The sequence below is a fragment of the Leuresthes tenuis genome, unplaced genomic scaffold, assembly GCF_036924035.1.
Source record: "Leuresthes tenuis unplaced genomic scaffold, fLeuTen1.0.hap1 SCAF_22, whole genome shotgun sequence".
Classification (NCBI taxonomy): Eukaryota; Metazoa; Chordata; class Actinopteri; order Atheriniformes; family Atherinopsidae; genus Leuresthes; species Leuresthes tenuis.
The window spans coordinates 12945461-12963008 of NW_027325376.1; the positions used below are offsets into that span (position 1 = coordinate 12945461).

The 17548-nt window shown below is 41.4% G+C and overlaps 1 protein-coding gene across 1 annotated transcript; it reads left to right on the plus strand.

The window, feature by feature from the left end:
- The first annotated feature begins 11967 nt into the window (after nt 1–11967).
- Nucleotides 11968–15180, plus strand: tmem256 (transmembrane protein 256). Its single transcript, XM_072375997.1, has 4 exons — nt 11968–12091; nt 12632–12669; nt 13089–13169; nt 14571–15180. Exons 1-4 carry the CDS (start codon nt 12010–12012, stop codon nt 14712–14714), a joined length of 345 nt encoding a protein of 114 aa, XP_072232098.1. The 5' UTR covers nt 11968–12009; the 3' UTR covers nt 14715–15180.
- The last annotated feature ends 2368 nt before the right edge of the window (nt 15181–17548 follow it).

A 17548-nucleotide genomic window follows, 5' to 3' on the forward strand; every position in this document is an offset into this window, starting at 1 on the left:
GGGATTGTCACTGAACCTCCAAGCAAGGAAATGCTGCTTTGTTACATGTTGAAAGTACTTGCTGAGGGTTACAAAAAAAACAGCATAGTTAGGTGTTTAAAGACACACAAAAAAAAAGTCAATTTCATTTTGCAAAGCTTTGGCTTAATTTTTCATGTTGCCATGGCAATGCGTTTCTGCGACTGTTGCATTAACAGCTTTGAATACCTAACATGGGGGCACTCTGTTCATTTAAAACCAACTCAGCTGGCTCCCAAACAAGTGTCAGTAGGTGAGAATTTTGGGAGCACGTTTACAGTGTTAATGAAAATGTCCCTGTTATGCTTCCAGCAAGACAAAACAACCCACCACACCACAAAAATTGCTTTGGAATATCACAACAAATCATGAGGAAACATAATGGACAGTCCAGGGTGTCTATGCAACAATGGGCTGTTTTGGCTCCAACAAAGTATTAAGCAGGTGGTTTTGATATTGCTGCTGATCATGCAAACTGGTGTGCTTACCTGTTCATTAAAGGGAACAGAAATATCATTGCAGTTAATACAGTGACTGAAAAGGCTTAAAAGGTTTCCGAGCATTTCAGAGTAATTAGCAAAGTGGCACCGTTAATCTTTTCAGTGAATATTGCATAAGTGAGGAATGACATTGTCTGATTTCTTGTAGAATTGACTGATTTGAAGTGATGACTTCCACCACAAAATAAAAGATGTTAATGAACCAGGATGGCATGTGAAAGAAATCTTTCGCAAGCAATAAATGCGCAAGCACAATCACCGCTGTGAGTTCAGCCATCCTGCATGCATGAGAGTCTGTGCGTGTGTGTGTGTGCACACTACATTATGAATAATAAGCAGAATCAGACACAATTTTACAGGTTATTAAGCAGGCTCATCCTTGCCTGACATTTCACTGACAGTAATCGGTTTTGATGTATTTAATTCAGCCACTGTTTGCCTTTCTGTTGTTTTTGTTGCTGCTTGCTGTAAGCACAGGGCCCAAAAATGGAGATACAGCATAACAAGTGGAGCTGAATCAACATAATGACAGCAGAAAGTGTCTCCTTTGGGAGGAAAACCCAGATGCCTCAGCAACTCCATCACGAGGACTGTCGTTGTTCTGGATGGTCGACGTTCATCTTAAAGCAATTGTTTGTGATGTGTAGGGCACATTATTAGAATGACAGCATTAGATTAGATGATAGGGGACCTTAATGTTCCCTGTGGAGAAAATGGATAAGAATTAAACAGAAAAGTACTGAAGAAACCAGGATGCTTTGTAAGAGAGAATTAAAGCTGATAGACAAGGGGGAATTTCCGTGCATTAATCAGGATGTAGATGCAAGGAAACAGAAGGAAACAGCAGAGGGACACTTCTGACATGAGTGAAAGTTAAAGCTGCTCGCATTGTTAACGTTTTAGTGAGGCTCCTTGCCACTGACAGGATGGAGAACTCTGGTGGCACCATCCTGTGAGCTTTCAGAGGTCACAGTTTATTTTCTAGGATATGCTGTCCATTTAGAAACTTTTCTAAGGTTGTATGAAATGAAAAGTTTTGGTTTTTTAATCCACCTTAAAGAAGCATTAAACTGCACTTTGTTTCCAATAAAAATGACAAGTGGACATCCACAAAAATGTAAAAAACATGATACACCCACTCAGGTTAACTGTTGGACAACTCAGCAAAACATCTGAACTGGCAACTGAAACTATTAATTGGTTTCCAGAAGCATTGATTTTTTTATTTTCCGTACACTAATTGACAAGAAAATAAATACATAGTGGATTAGATGAAGAGATGACTCTCTGACATGTAAGATCAGAAAAACGCTGTGGCTTGCTTTTGTCTGAACACACAACATAATGACATGCAGCATTAAAATATCCTTGTCCTGGATTGCCAGCTGGTGAATTGAATTCCCTCAGCGAAACAGACGAAACATAATGAACAAGAACCACGTCCCACTGAAAACTGATCTGTTTTTTGTTTTAGGACATTTGGGCCGATACATCCTCAGAATGACAACTGAAGAAAAGCAACTGGAGAAAGCTGCAGAGATGTTATTTTTCCAACACAGCTGAAGTAAGAGGCAAGGTATTTCTTGTTATAATTTGGCTGAAGGAGACCTTTCATGTGCTCAACAAGGGGAAAGGAGGCCATGAAACTTTAATGCGCCAGTGGAAGAGTTTGACAAGAATATGCTGGCTGCCGTGGCTCTGTTTATAAAGCAGTGAGCAGCTTCAAGCAAGTCCATCCAAGCTCTAGTTGACAGTTTGCAGATGGACTGAAAAGAAATGAAAGGGGAAATATTGGGGAAGGGGGCGGAAATCCCTTTTTCTGTGCTGAGAGCTAATATTTGGGAGTCTCGGGGCACATAACTCGGCACTGGCACTTCCTTCGGTCTGAAAATACATAATTAAGTGAGAATTTCATGTTTGCAGTGGATTAATACATCACACCCCTAACCCTGAGTATGAATAACCAGCCTCCCAATCTTTTTCTCCTCCCAACTTCAACTTCACATCATGCTGCATTTGTGGTACCTTGCAAAGAGGGTTTCACCACATCTCCTGTTTTAAAATAAACCTTGTCTTTTACCCAAATCTCCCAGGGACAGCGTCTGCTCTAGGGTCCTTTTTGTGAGTCAGCTTGGCATTAGCCGTGACAATTTTGACCTAAACATGCAACAGACATTTTATGGAGACCTCAGGAAAGTGAAAAAAAATTAAGATCAACACAAAATACAATATTTTAGACACTGACAGATTGATCTGTGTCTGAACACCGTTGAACTTTGAAAAACACATGTAAGCCTAAGAAATAACTTCATTTTCAGCACCCAGGGCATTTAACCTAATGAAGAGTAAAGCCTTTCCCTTGCTGTGAAAAACAAGTTTGCATGTTGTCATTTATCAGATGCTTAGATTTTTAAAAAACTGTCGTAAATCTTGGCCTACTCATTGAATGCTAAAGTTCTTTAAATGACAGCATACAAACAGAAAAATACTGAAGTGCAAAGTAAGTGCAGGATAGGAGTTGTAGGGAGGATGGTGTTCTCCGAAAAGACAAGTTTTCAAGAGATTCTTGAAGGTAGAGAGTGATGTTCTGATAGCATTTGGTAGCTTGTTTCCAGCACTACTGATAATGTTGTTCCTAAAGATGCGGTACCAGAAAATACATTCTGTCCTTAAACATGAGTGCACATATGAAGATATGATTTTGAACCTAAATGCTTATCTTCTCCGCCAAATGGAAAAAGGAAACTTTATCTTTTTTTTTTTGGCAAATATAGACAGCAGGAGTCAAACAGTATGTGAACACTGCATATAGAAGACTTCTGAAGATATGTTAGGACTGTGAATGTGCCCTTTTAAAGATTATTTTTCATAAAATGAAAGGAAAAAAAATGGACAACATTCTTTGAGAGGGAAATATGCACATACGGATCTTAAAATCAAGCACTGGAGTGTTGATTTGGACGTGTTTGTTTTTTTACATGCCAAGACTCTGTTACAGATTTTATTTGAGATTCCATTAGGCTGCCTGAGTGAAGCAGAATTCAAGAAGAAATCAATGTTGCTGATTTGCTGATGCATGCACAAGGAAAAAATCGCTTTGATACCTATTTTTGAGGAAAAAAAAGAAATATCTCCTCTTTGCTCGAACTTCTTACTGCCAATCTTCAGCATCCCTCCACTTACATGACTGAAAGCCAAGCATTCAAGCTCCTGTGAACATTTTCTTTTTCCCCAAAGAAAGGATATTTTAGCACATAGAAATCCTTATATTCTCATTTACATTACACTGCTAATTCTGGCTGTCCACTGTGTGCTGGACAGTAAGGCTTGATGTCTAATGATCACCCCTTGTCCTTTCAGCCAACCCAAAGCCAAACCCATTCCCCTTTTAATTCTTATCGAATGGCTGTCATGCTGGGGGGGGGGAATGCTATTTGCCTTTTTTTTTAAACAGACACTGGCCTTGTTAGAATATGAAAAGCTTCATCATATTGAAGTTATGGGCACAAACATCCATCTCTCCCCTTGAACTCTCCACCTTGAATTTAGCTTCTGGCAATTGCATGTCCATCAGTGTGGCAGCATGGAAATTCAAGCATTGTTGAAAAACAAGCATTCAGATGGGGGCTCATTAGAGGTGTGAAAGCACAGTCATAAAGCCTGAAGATGGGAAGAATAAACAAGGGACAGGGAATGAGCTGGGTGACCTGAGTCATGGCAGCACCTCCGATGACGCCAAGATTTGAGCAGCAGACGTTGCATAAGAACTTTGATTAAAATGCTTCTGCTCCTGTTTTTCTGCCTCGTTTGTTTCTGAACAAATTCTTTAGCACCCAATCGATGATGCAAGCACACAAGAAGATAAAAACATTTCCAGAAGCTTCACGGCTAACACGCAGGACACTTTTTCTTTATAAGTTTCATTCTATTGGGCAAACTGTAAGAATAAAACTAAATGTATTACTTTTCCTTCAGAACTCACAGACATCTCTCACTCACACGTTCACACTCATAAATAAATTCTCAGCACTTTCTGACTACTCTATCAACTGGTCTAAGACCACAGTTCTGCCCATTAACTGTAGGGTCCAGAATATACCTGCGATCACTTTACAGTCAGGAAATATTAGATATTTAGGCATAAACATTTCCGTCAGGCTCTCAGAAATAACAAAGCTAAATTTTGTGCAATTATTAAAGACGGTACAGGACGATCTCACTCGTTGGAAGTCATTACCCATATCACTTATGGGGAGAGTTGCAACCATTAAAATGATAATACTACCAAACGTTAACTACTTGTTGTCAATGATCCCCATAAAACCATCCGCTACTTTGTTTAAGTCACTAGATTCATGCATCTCCAAATTTCTGTGGAAAAACAAACCACCACATATTAGTTTAAAAACCCTAAAGAAGACCAAGGACAGTGGTGGATGAGATTTGCCTAATTTTCAGCATTATTTCTTAGCCAATAGGTTACAATATCTATCAAAATGGTTTAAACCTAGCCATAAACAAGAACCATGGATAAATATAGAACAAGCATTGTGTGATAATCTGGAAATCTCCGACCTGCCACTTATTAGTCAAAACGTAAAAAATCACAAATGTTTCAAAAGCATTAACATCAGCACCTCTCTGACAGCCTGGACAGAATTTCTTCCCTTTCCCCGTGTAAGCTTACACCCATCTGGAACAATCTTGACATCCTGCAAAACAAAAAAATGCCAAACTTTACTCTATGGAAGAACTAAGGAATCAAACATCTGGAACATATAATCCAAAATGGAAATTCTATTTCATTTGCTGAGCTCATATCACAACATGGGAGATGCAGCAATACATTCCTGGAATATCAACAACTTAAGTCTATAATAACCAAGAAATTTATCCTCCACCAACCAGACTTACAAGTCCCCATTAGGGTAGCAGGAGCGTGTGTGTTCTGTGGGGTGTAGTGGATGGGGCCACGTAGGTGGTTCCCTTTGCTGAACTCCGCAGTTCCCCGGCCCTGTTTTAATTACACCTTAGACATTACTACTTGTCAGACACACACACATTAGGTTTTGGGGGGTGGTTGCACTGAGTGGCATCTGGTGGTCGGGGCTCTTTGGGTATGTAGGCTACCCAGAGGGCCGCGCTCCTAGTTCTACAAGGTTGGCTGCCTCTCAATTTTAATCGCTCACTATTAGAAAATATTGAAGAGCCAGAGGGGTGAGGGGCCAGGAGGATGAGTTATTCTGCGGGTTCTGGGACTTGCTGTCCTCTGGCCTGCTTGTGCTTCTCCCGATGGGGGGGCGGCGTTGCCTCTCCCCGCTGCTCGCGGCTTCACCCACCTGTGGGCACGTCTTGACTCCCGGGGCACTTGGCCAGGGGCACTGGGGCAGGCGCTGGCCCACTGTGGTTGGCTGTCTGGGGCGCTTGGCCCTCTCGGGTATTGGGTGGGGCCTCTGCCGGGGGGTTTGGAGGCGCTCGGGCTCCTGGGACGGCCCATGTCTGGGTGGCTGGGGCTTGGTGGGGTCGGTGGGATGTTGCCCCTGGTTCCTGGAGGCCAATGCTCTATGCTTATGGGGGCTCTGTCTGGGGGCTTCCTCTGCAGTCTTATGGGTGGATGCGTGGCTGTCCCTGTGGTGGGCTTCCCGGGCTCCATTGGGGCTGCTGGTGGCCTGGGTCTTGTGGCCCTCTCTGCCTGCTTCTGATTGCTGGGGGGGGGGGGGGGGCTGTGGATTGTGGCTCTATACACTTATACACTCATTACTAAGCATGGTTATCATGTAGGTCCTGTGCCATGGGTTTTGCATGTTCTCACACACACACACACACATTCATTAGTCCAGTAGCATGCTCGCTAAGCAGTTGATGTGTTATCCTGTGGTTTCAGGTCATTTATATCCACAGTTGTGTTGTATGCGATTGCTGCTACTTGTGCTTGTTTTTGTTTGTTTGTGTGTTTGTTTTTTCTCTGCTTGTCTGCTTTCAGGTGCTCCTGGTGGCGCTAAGGCTGGATTCCCCACAGAGGCACAGTTTTTACAGGTGTAGCAGCTGGTGGTCTGGTTTTTCTTTATATTTTTGCTCTGTTTCTTCTTCTTTGCTCTTCCTCTTTCCCTGTCCCCCGGTCCGGCTCGGCACTATTACATGTGAAATATTGTAACAAAAATAAATAAATGTGGGCAGTTGATGGGCATCAAGGGGAGCTTTACATTTATGAAGCTTCCCTTGGCAAAACAAATCTGTTTGGCATTAAAGGTATTCAGATTACAATTCTGCTGCCATAATGCTGGACAGGACAAGGGAAAAAAAAAGAAGAAAACTAAATGATGCTCCAAAGGCAACTTAGCATAACATGAATACTATCACAACAAGGTTAAGATGCTGTTTGGATGTATGAAACAGCATAGTTTGATTTTGGAGAAGATCACGGTGTTTACAACACATTTTTTTATGTTTCATCACACCATTTCGTTGGTTGCCTGGGTGATATGATGACATGGAAAATCACAGAATGAACTAGTCACAGCAGGTATCTGTTAGCCCATATGAATGACAAGGTTCTGCAGTTATAACAGCAATATAATAGTCATGATAAAAAACATTTTAGCTGGAATTCTAGTAACTTTGGCAGAGACCGAGAGCAAATCCCATGAAAACAATACACCCCCCACTAATTAATGTGAGGCTCTCAGTCACAAGTCTGTCATTTGCTCTAAATGTGTAAGAACCAATATTAAAAAGTGTGAAATGTTCTCAAAAAATCCAATTTCCTGCAAAAGCTGCTCACTGGTATTCTTAGCAAATGTGACTTTGACAAGAGAGAGAAAAAAAAAAGAAGATTGCATCTATTTTGGACTCTTTTCAGTCGTGCATTAATACCGAGTCTGTAAATCAGTTAGTTTTTTTTTACAGCAGCTGAACTTAAGGTTGAGTCAAAATAAGCTAAACTAAGCTGTGATAATATCACTAGTAACGGTGGAACATCTGACAGTGGAACGGTGCAGCTCATTTATGTGTCTTTCATAGTGTTTGGACATCAATGAAGATCAAATGGAAAAGGAATACCTTCCATCAGGATACAGATGCAAAGCCCTTAGTTGTTAGTGGAGAGAATGAGCAATGGCGTCGCATTTCCCTAATGAAACTTCACTCTCCCTTAGAGCCCAGGATTATGTGATCACTGGAGGGGCCAGAATCAACTGTGATTAAGCACAACCTAATTTGACACGAGAGCAAACAAAATCACTCTGATTGGGTCCTATTGTATGCACAGCACAAGGGTAGAAAATGCATTTATTCCCTGCTATGAAACAGTCTTTGCCTCGCTGTAACCAGGTTTCCCCAGCTAGGATTTTTTTTTTTGGCCTAATTGCTGCCAGTGGCTAAACCCTTTCTATTTGCATCGATCTCCTTTGAAGAGAGATGCAGATGAGCTTAACGAGTGTGCTAATTATGCTCGCCTTGCGCGGGGGGCTTGCTGTATTTGCAACTTTGTGTGAATATGAGTGTGTCGGTATGGATGTTAGAGATTTTATGCTTAGGCATGCCTGAGTGTTTGCTTTTGCGTGCATCACTGTGGGCATACCTGTTGGGGACAAACAACTAGAAATTAAGAACAGGGTGACTTAATATCAAAACATCAGATTGGTAATGAATGTAGACTGTTTGGAGCTGTGGATGGTGACCTCAGATTTTTTTTGTCTTTCGATCAGCAAAAAACGTGGCAATGTGTGACAGGAGACATATACTACTGCGTGTGTTTGTGTGTACCTGAGGCTGATTTGGACCAAGGTTTGTGTGCGTGTCGCTCTGCCAGCCAGTGTAAAAGCAATGACTGGTGTTGTCACCTCCGGCACAGTGGCCTGGACTGGTGGACAAAATGTCACTCGACAGGCCTGTCTCTTCTGTCTCTCTCAGCCTCCCTCTCTCTTTCCCGCCATCCACTCCTTTCTACCGAAAGGGATGTCATGACAGTGAGGAGCAACGTGAACAGCTGTGACGCGGGCCACAATACGCGCATTTGCGACTAAAACCTCTTGAAGACGTGAAATCACCCTCCCGGATAAAATAACTGGCTGCGGTTGCAGCTTCTCAGAGCGAGCTGAAGGCAGTTGAAGGGCTGTAAACGTCACAACACATCAAGGTTAATGGAGAATTTTAGAGATGGATTTGTTTTAAATCTCGGGGACGGTAACAGGCCAACCGTCAGCCGATGCTTTCAGAACTCGAAAGAATTTTTACTTCAAGGAAAAGCAGTTCTGACTGTCTGAATCTCTGAATGGTGGACTGGAGGAAACGTACGAAACTTTTATTCTAACGTTCTGGTAGTATTACAATGCACACCTCCCCTTTCACAACGCATTTCTTGATATAATAACGCCTTTGGGGTCTTGCTGTGGCGTATCAATCTGTCTTGTTACCTGCAAAAAGAAAAACCATAGCAGGAGCTTCATTTTCAGGTTGATGAGACAGCCGGGTTGCCTCTCTGTTCGCTTTTCAATTTAATTTGTACGGAGCAAAAAATACCTTCTCAAAAACAAAAGAAAAGAAAAAAGAGACGGAAATACCTGGCTAACAAGAATAGGAAATTGCATATTCAACTCAAACCAGTACAATAATAATAATGTAACATAATATATTGAAAGGATGTGTGACTCCAGGTGTGTACACAATGTTTTAAATATGCAGATGGATGTATAGAGAAAGCATCAGTCTTGTTTTGAATAAGGACATTTTTTCATTTTCACCCCTTGCCATAGCTATACGACCGGAAGGGAAAAAAAAACATGCATTAAGAATAAATAAAGTGTTACACAACAGTAACTGTCATGTAAATGCCTAAGTTGCAAGACAGTGTGTCTGCTCCCATCGGCATGAGGTGTCCGTTTTCTCTTCAAAGCAGGTAATAGTCTTCTTGTTGTCTGCTTGGTTGTGTTTTTCACGAGAGCTGGATGTTGCGTCGGACGGGAGCTCGATCACGACAAGACAGGCCAGGGGCAAACGATCTGAGGAGATCAGACACATGCACGCACACACACCTCAACTCAAAACACACCGAGAAATTTGCAAGGAGAAAAGCAGTCACTGGAGAGCAGAGGAGAAGACAGCCAAGCCGGCCAGCTGAAGTGAGATAGATGTTGGCTATAGACGGAACCTCACTGCAAACGGCTGCTGGGACATAGAGATAATTTGCTGCGTGTCTCTGGCAACAAGATGTAAAATCATGCTTTATTGTCGTCCTTGCCACTCCATCTACCATAGGCCAGAACGAAAATGTCCCACGCGAGTGGATAGCGAGCAAAGTAACATTTTACATAAATAAAATCATTAACGTTACAAGAAACAACAACGAAAATATAGTTTTGTCTGTTAAACCGTTTTCAACTCAATGACTTCTGGACCAGGGGACATTTCTGTGCCCAGCAAGAGTAAATATAAATAAATCTCATCAGTTCCAAGGTGAAGTCAATGCAACACAACCAGGACACACCAGATAAATATCAGCCACTGCCATCGGTTAACGTTATCTTATTTGCCAATTGGTCGATTGCAGTGTGCAAGCTGAAAATCAACCAATACCGACGTCAGGCTGACATATCTGTGCATCTTTACTACTTAGATAGGTCAAATCAGGAAATGTTTAAAACACACTTTGTGATTTGTGAAAGTTTTATTCTATTTCTATTGCAAAATGTCCAGATTTGACCTGTCTAAGTTGCATGTTTTTTTCTTTTTAAACTACATCTGGTCTAAGGTTGTCGAGATCCCCAAATAGCAGTAAAATGACCCTTTCTGCCTTTCCCTTTTACATAAAAACAAAAGCTGCTCATCAAAAGCCAGTGTTGGGTCTCGGTATGTGTGATAAGGGGAAAAGCTCCATGTGTTCTGAGTTAAGGGGGCTGATGAAAGTCGTGCACAGCAGAAACAGGAGACAATATCGACCTGTTCCAACCAACGTGGGTCCTGTCACTAGCGAGAACTGTAGTAGAACTGCATAGCTCTGTAGAAAACTGAACAATGCTGCTTATTGAGAAACGTTACGTTCTCTCTTTTGTTGCTGTGTTTCAGGGCCACTGCAGAAAGTACGACACAGAACCCAGCTTTCACATACCCTCTCTGACAACAGGTTTGATGCACAGTTGATGCTGAATGCTAGTGACTCACAGGGCCTATTTTTAATTAGTTACATGGTCATTAAAATGTGTTAATTGTATGCATTGTGTTAACGCACTGTCAAAGTCAGCTAAGGACAGGGCTGGACAGTAACTCTGGTTTAGTGACTCCAGTAATGCAGTGTGACCCTGTGTAATTTCAGTATGATAATTGGAAGAAGTCCCTCTGCCCCCCTCCATGCACATACACACACAGACTTTGGTATATGAGAAAGCAATACAGCTCCCCCTTTTGGCAGGATCTCCACAGGGATTAGTGTGTTCACATCAAACAGTAATATCAGCATTATTTCCAAATACCTCTCCTGGCAAAAAACAGACATTATGGAGTAATTCCCTAAAGTGGAGACTTTCACCAGTGTCTCCCAAATGCAGGGACGGACAAATTGCAAGTGTTGCATCCAAATGCACCCTTAGCTCTGGTGGGCATGGAAGATCAATTTCTATAGTCACGCAAGCTTGCTGTGGAAAAACAATTTTTTTTTGGTCTTGCACTAAGAAATGCATTTGAGTAGTGAGGACATTTGAGTTTTCTTTTCTTTTTTTTTGCAGAAAAAGGTCAGTGAATACTAAGTTTAAGGCTTTTTGTCTGTTAGGTTTTCTCTTTATAGCAATACTACAAAGCTGTTAACATCACAACTGATCAACAATTAGGAGCATTAAAAACCCTACACTAAAATTAGATTAGCCAACTCTTATGTAATATAGATAAGGGTAGGCTATTAATTGTTTAGTCTCTAGTCGTATGAAACATCATGGCACTGCAATGACTGCTCAGTTCAAGTTCATGTCAGCGTCAGATCTGCTCGGCAGAGTCAAGAAATTTGGCCCTATGGGCCAAAATTGCTCCACGGTAGTCGCCATTTTGCTTCTAGTGGAAGTCCAAAGCACTTGAAGAGTCCCAAGCGCCGCTGCTTTCAAAGACTTTAAATAAATGTCGTTATTCAGATGACTTAATATCTGCAACTGAGTACAAAATTACACGTGTGGGAGGCATAGATTGCCTTCTGTTGTGTAATTAAATGTTCAATAATATTTGAGGCCCTAGAACGTGTATCTCCGTTTCATTGACTTGTTTTTAAGAATGATATTGTTCTTTTGGCAAGCAAAACGTAAGAAATAGCAAGACAAGTCAAAGTTATTTGCAGCTCCAACATCAGTTGCTACAATGAATAATATTTGCTTAAATGCTTCAACGTTTTGTATACAAACATACACTGAGAAATGTAATCCTTATCAAGGTCTATCGACGTTGGTACTTACAAAAGGACGTGAAGGCAGCACCGCCATTATTCTCTTTCACTAGGAACACGAAGTTACAAAACATGACCGCGGCTGTTGTGGTACGAAGATTAGCAGCTCTGTCAGGAGCTTCGGCGGTGGGAGCTGGGGCGTACGGGGCTCATGGTAGGATGTTGACATTAGCTTATTCTGCATTGTATTTAAAAATACCAAGGGAAAACAATCATTTTTAACGTTTGCAGCCCAAGCTTTCGTAGCATTATATGCCAATTTATGGTTTGCTTCCTTAAAACACTGTTGCTTAACTGCAGTGGCAAAGTGCATACGACCTGCTTATGTTTATTTGGTTGATATTTAATTCGGCATGCAAACGGTCCGCTTAGCTGCACGTTGTTTTAGTAAACGAAACAATTTCATAATCAAGGTGACCCGCCTCCAGAGTTTGACATGGTGGACTTTCTGAATACAGTTGGTCAGTGGGGAAACGTGGAGGTGCTGGGTTTATAGATGCAGTGGAATTAAACATCGCCTCTTGTATTAAACAAAAAAAGATAAATGTTAATATCCAAAAGTATTAATATCGACTTGTCTGTTCTGTGTGTCCTGAACATTAAACCTGAAACTATTAATTAAATCATGAAAGTAGCATTTAATTTCACTTGTAGTGCTATGTGAGTTTTTCTGACCTCCACATCTTTTTTTCAGGCTTCAAAAACAAAGACCCAGATGACTACCAGAGAGTGGTAGGTTGCTGCTGTTATCTGCCTCCTCTGCTGCAGTGTCCCGATAAAGCTTCTGCTTGCCAGAGATCATCCTTTCACTTGTGTAGTTTTATGACTGGTTTTAATCTAATGCTCCATTTTTGTTAAGGTTGCAATACTTTTTGTGACCTAGACTGCAAATTTCAAAAGTAAGATTCTTTTCCAATCTGAGCTGAACCTTACCCTTGCTCCATTACAGGACTTGGACTGAATATAAATGTAGAAATAGATGCCGATCCTTTCCCCATGTACTCTAGTGGCTCATTATGTATCCTCTTAAAATTCTTTTACACAGTCGTAGCTCTTTTTCAGTTTCTTCTGAAAAAGTTTGAAGAAATAATGTTTTTTTTAAAGAGGGCAGAATTTTTCTGAAAGCTCTGCATCTGTTCCTGTCTCACCAGCTTTATGAAACTGCCAACAAGTACCATTTCTACCACAGCCTGGCCCTGCTGGGTGCTGCCCACTCTGGAAAACCTGTTGTGGTGAGTATGAAGCCGGAGGATACTTTGGAATCCCTTTAAGTGGAACTAGTGTCATTCTGCCGTAACCTTTACCCTGCAGCGAACAGCACTTTATAAACGGCCGTGGAAAGTGTTTAAAAGTACATCCAAGCTGTACTCCAGCTATGCAAAGGCTCATTTTAGAAAATATAAATGGATAACCCAAGAACAATTGGTACCCTGTCCCAGCAGGATCTTATAAATCACATGCTGGGATTTTGGACAAAACGCTATAAAACCGCTGTCTGTATTTCTCAAGATATAAAATATTCACTTCCTCTTTCTTTTGAAGAATGAGCTACCACCTAATTCTTCCTTTTTTTTTCGTCTGTGTGTTTTAGTTTCAGCCCCCATGTCAACACTGTGCACCTCTAATGTTTTTGTAGGTGGGCAAGAAGTAGAAGAAGAATTGGATGTGAGCAAACACAGCCCTGATGTTTACTCTGCTTGACTTTCGACTGCAGCAACACCCGCACACTGAGGGGGTGTATGTGTTCTTATAGGTGGCAGAAACCGTGTTTGACGGAATAGAGATCAAGTATAATGGTTAAACTGCCTAGCTTTTGGTACAGCTCGTTTTAGTGCTGTGGCTTTATTGAAAACCCTAAATATACTGAAAAAAGGTGGCCGAGGTTAAACCTTTCAGAATCCTGTTTTGTATGGACGATTTAAACAGCATTAAAATCCTTGCAGTTTAAAAATCGTAATGAAAGAAACCAACGTAAATGGTGAGATGTGTCATTGATGGGGTACTTCAGCTCCTCTCAAAGACCACAACATTTTGGCCTTCGGTGCTGAAAGGTTCAGATGTTGTAATTCTCTACTGAACAACTCACAGTGACCTGCTTTTTTTTTTTTTTTTTTTTTTTTTTTTTTTATTTAAGCCATTTTATGTCATGAATAAAACCTACATACAGTCTTCTTTTGACACGTCACTGATTAGATGTTAAAGTTTGTTGAAGTAAAATATAGAAGTTGTCTTGTGCGTGCTCACCCTCGGCTTCAGAAGTGAATATTGCCGTCTTTAGTGGAACGAATCTGTTGGTCGATCGGTTTGATGTGGAACCTCATCTGGAACTCCAAATTGTAGTGTTTTGGATATGATCAATTCAGGCGTGCATGCGACTGGTTTGTTTCTTTTATGTAACTGATCAAACTAAAAATAGATTATAGGTCAAAATGATTTACTTTGTATTTACACTGTACATCCATAGAGTCTGCATTTTTAGGTCAAGATTTAGGCAACATGCAAGTCGCTGCGGTGTCCACTTGTATGCATCCACTGAGCACATTCAGTTGGCAATGGGTACCTTTACAGCTTAAATTTGTTGATGACCTTACTGATTACAAAATGCTTGGTTAAAATCGGTCTCTTCTTTTCAGGCCGGAGCCCTCCTGATCGCTGGCATGGGCATGTTCTGCGGCTCTCTGTACCACCAGGCTCTGACAGGGGACCCTAGCCTCAGCAAAGTGGCTCCCATGGGCGGTGTATCTATGATTGCCGGCTGGCTGGCTATGATTCTCTGAACTGTGACAGCTCACATCTTCTCCACAGGGCCACCATGTGACACCAAACTGTCAGACTTTTAATGGATGAACTGTAGAGCTTGTAGGAGTTTGTTGAAGGGTAGTGCTGAGTTATAATGTCACCCATCCAACTGCACCCTGCCTTTGGGATGTGGATGTCAGCGGGGGATAAGGTCACAACAGGATTATCACTTTTCTGCCACTGCTGTCTGTTTTGTGACTGGTGCCCTTTGATCTTTAAGTTAAACTGGACAAGAAAATGAATTTTCTTACCTCAACAGGTTGTTGAGGAATTATTATAGATTGCATGTCAGTTTACGCCTGGGGAAGAAATCACAGATGGGATAACCAATATGTTACCACTGTAGTAATGCAGTTGATACTGTTGTTTTTGTATATTACACAACATGTGTCCTGAAATAATTGTGCGTCTGTTATTTAGATCAAGATAAATTCTGAAAAAACAGGCTTTTGCATTACTATTTAATTTTCTATACATAAAACAACCAAAGGACCAGTCCTATGTCAGCATGAAATACCGTGCTCCAGTTTTCTATTGTTTGACCATATATTAATAAATGTGAAAACCCTGACCGGGAAATAAAATAACAGACAATTCTATTGCCTCTCAGTAGCGTATAATCGGGCTGTTATTTTGACATCTGCAGTGTGTTTCCTCTGTATGCCAGATGCCAGACATAAAAAAGATTAACATTAATGGCTTCATTAGTCCATTTGAGCAATGCCATTCAGTCACTCACTTTCCTGTTTGAAGTCTGAGTAAAGCAAAAATAAATCTACGTTCTGAGCTCGCCACATCTCAGACAAATGGGTTATTAACCACCCGACGGAGCATGAATGATTAATACAATCTCTAAGTGAATCATATTAGGTCTCGGTATTGTCTGAAAATGAGCAGCGCGATGTGCTCTCAGATGCTGGGGGCATGTTTGCACAACACCCCGACTGACAGATTTCAGATCACTTTAAATGAACTGCACAAATGGGTCAAACAGCTTGTTTTCACCAGAGGACGCTGCTTAGATGTGACAACACAAAGGCATATTAGATATTTTGGTCACCTTTCTGCTCTGGAAAGAGTGGCGGCTATGTTCTGTTGAGGATTTAGCTGAGGTAACTCTGCAGTGTGAGGAAGGCAGAGACTCAGTTAGTGTGTCCTTTTAAATCTGTTTAATTCCAGGTGTCTCTGCCAAGAGCCTTTAAAAAAACTACCAGGTGAGAAATGAGGCAGAAAATCGGTCAACCAGGCATCTGTGGACTGTGGCTACTTCGGAAACTTTTTTTTTTTTTTTTATTGTAGGTGTGCAGCCCTCAAACCTCCATGTTGCACTGCATGCTCCTGACAAAATGAGTCCACAGTGTTTAGTGCATGATCATTCAGTCCCATGGCAGAGCAGTGCCAGACTGTTGACTTGGCACTTCAATGCACCGTGCACAGATCTGCCTCTCTGCAGCCAGTTCCGCCGAGGAGCTTTCAGCTTCACACTTCCAAAAATGACTCCCACTTTTTTTCTCGTTCTCATTAATACTCTGACAGTTATATCGACAGTTCAAGTTCTATAAATTCTGACATGTGGGTGAGACACGTTCACACGATGAAGGCAGAAGAGTTAGCTAGCTGTAACTAGATGCTTGTCTGAGGCCAGTGCATCGTAATAGGCCTATTTCTAACATTTTAGTGTTAGGATGGGCTTTTGCTTGCCTTATGTGCTAAATCCCACCGTATTGTGGAAATGTGAAAACGTTAGCTACAATAATAGCATAGCCGTAAAAGCATGACACTATGCTGCAGCCGATTATCGTGGGTAAAACAATGGAGGACAGTACTTTTATTTCTTTAATAATGTCACCTGTTGGACTTCTTTGAATAGAGGCTCAGAAGCCAAATAAGCCTACCTCTATTCTGTATATCGGTCCATTCTTGTGACTGCAGCAAATCAGACTTGTATAGTGATGAGTATGTTAGCATTGTCTTTCTAAGGATACCTTAAGGATTGCCTGCTGTGTTTGCGTGTATCTGCATCAATGCAAAAATCAATGTGAAATCAGAACTGCTGTAATACAGAAAGAAAACTAACTGACTAATGCTAGAGCTATTGAAGAGGAATCCTCTGTACTGGCAGGACCCATGTGATTTGTCACTTATGGCAGCTGAAGGAAATTGTGTCTCTTGCAGTGCTGAATGTCTTCTCAGCCTCAAGCATTTGATCCCCTAAGTGGCAGAGCACAATAGAGTTCATTACCAATGGCCTTCCTTTAGCCAGGGCCATGTTCCAGCCACTCAGCATTCAAATTGAAAATGAAATCCATTCAAACACTAATTCTTCATGACTGTAGGCCCATGAATGGGGACCTTTAGAAAATAGCTGTATAAATCTGCAGGTCAATTTGCTGGGGTCATCACATAAGCTGAGGATCTGCTCCGTAGAGAAGGCGCAACAGACTGAACACATTCCAAATGAGTTCTTGATCACGGCCCATAAACCCCCTCATTAGAATTAAAAGGTAGTCTGCTGTTCCAGGACTGAGCAATAACGCAGGACAAAAAGCTCTGATGCCCAAACATACAGCACACAACTCTGTGTTAATGCATCCATTAACTGAATCGCAGGGTTCTCTTCTGGCAAGCCAAATTTAATGAATGCACCCATGAGCGAAGGAGGTAGGAAAAATGGAAATTGAGAGCCTACGCCCGTATTTCCTGCACCACAGCTTGTGAGGTAATTCAAAACGAGTTCATTTCATTTCCAAAACACTAAAGAATAATGTACTATAAACACAAAATATTCGTCTACATAAGTAAATCAGTATGT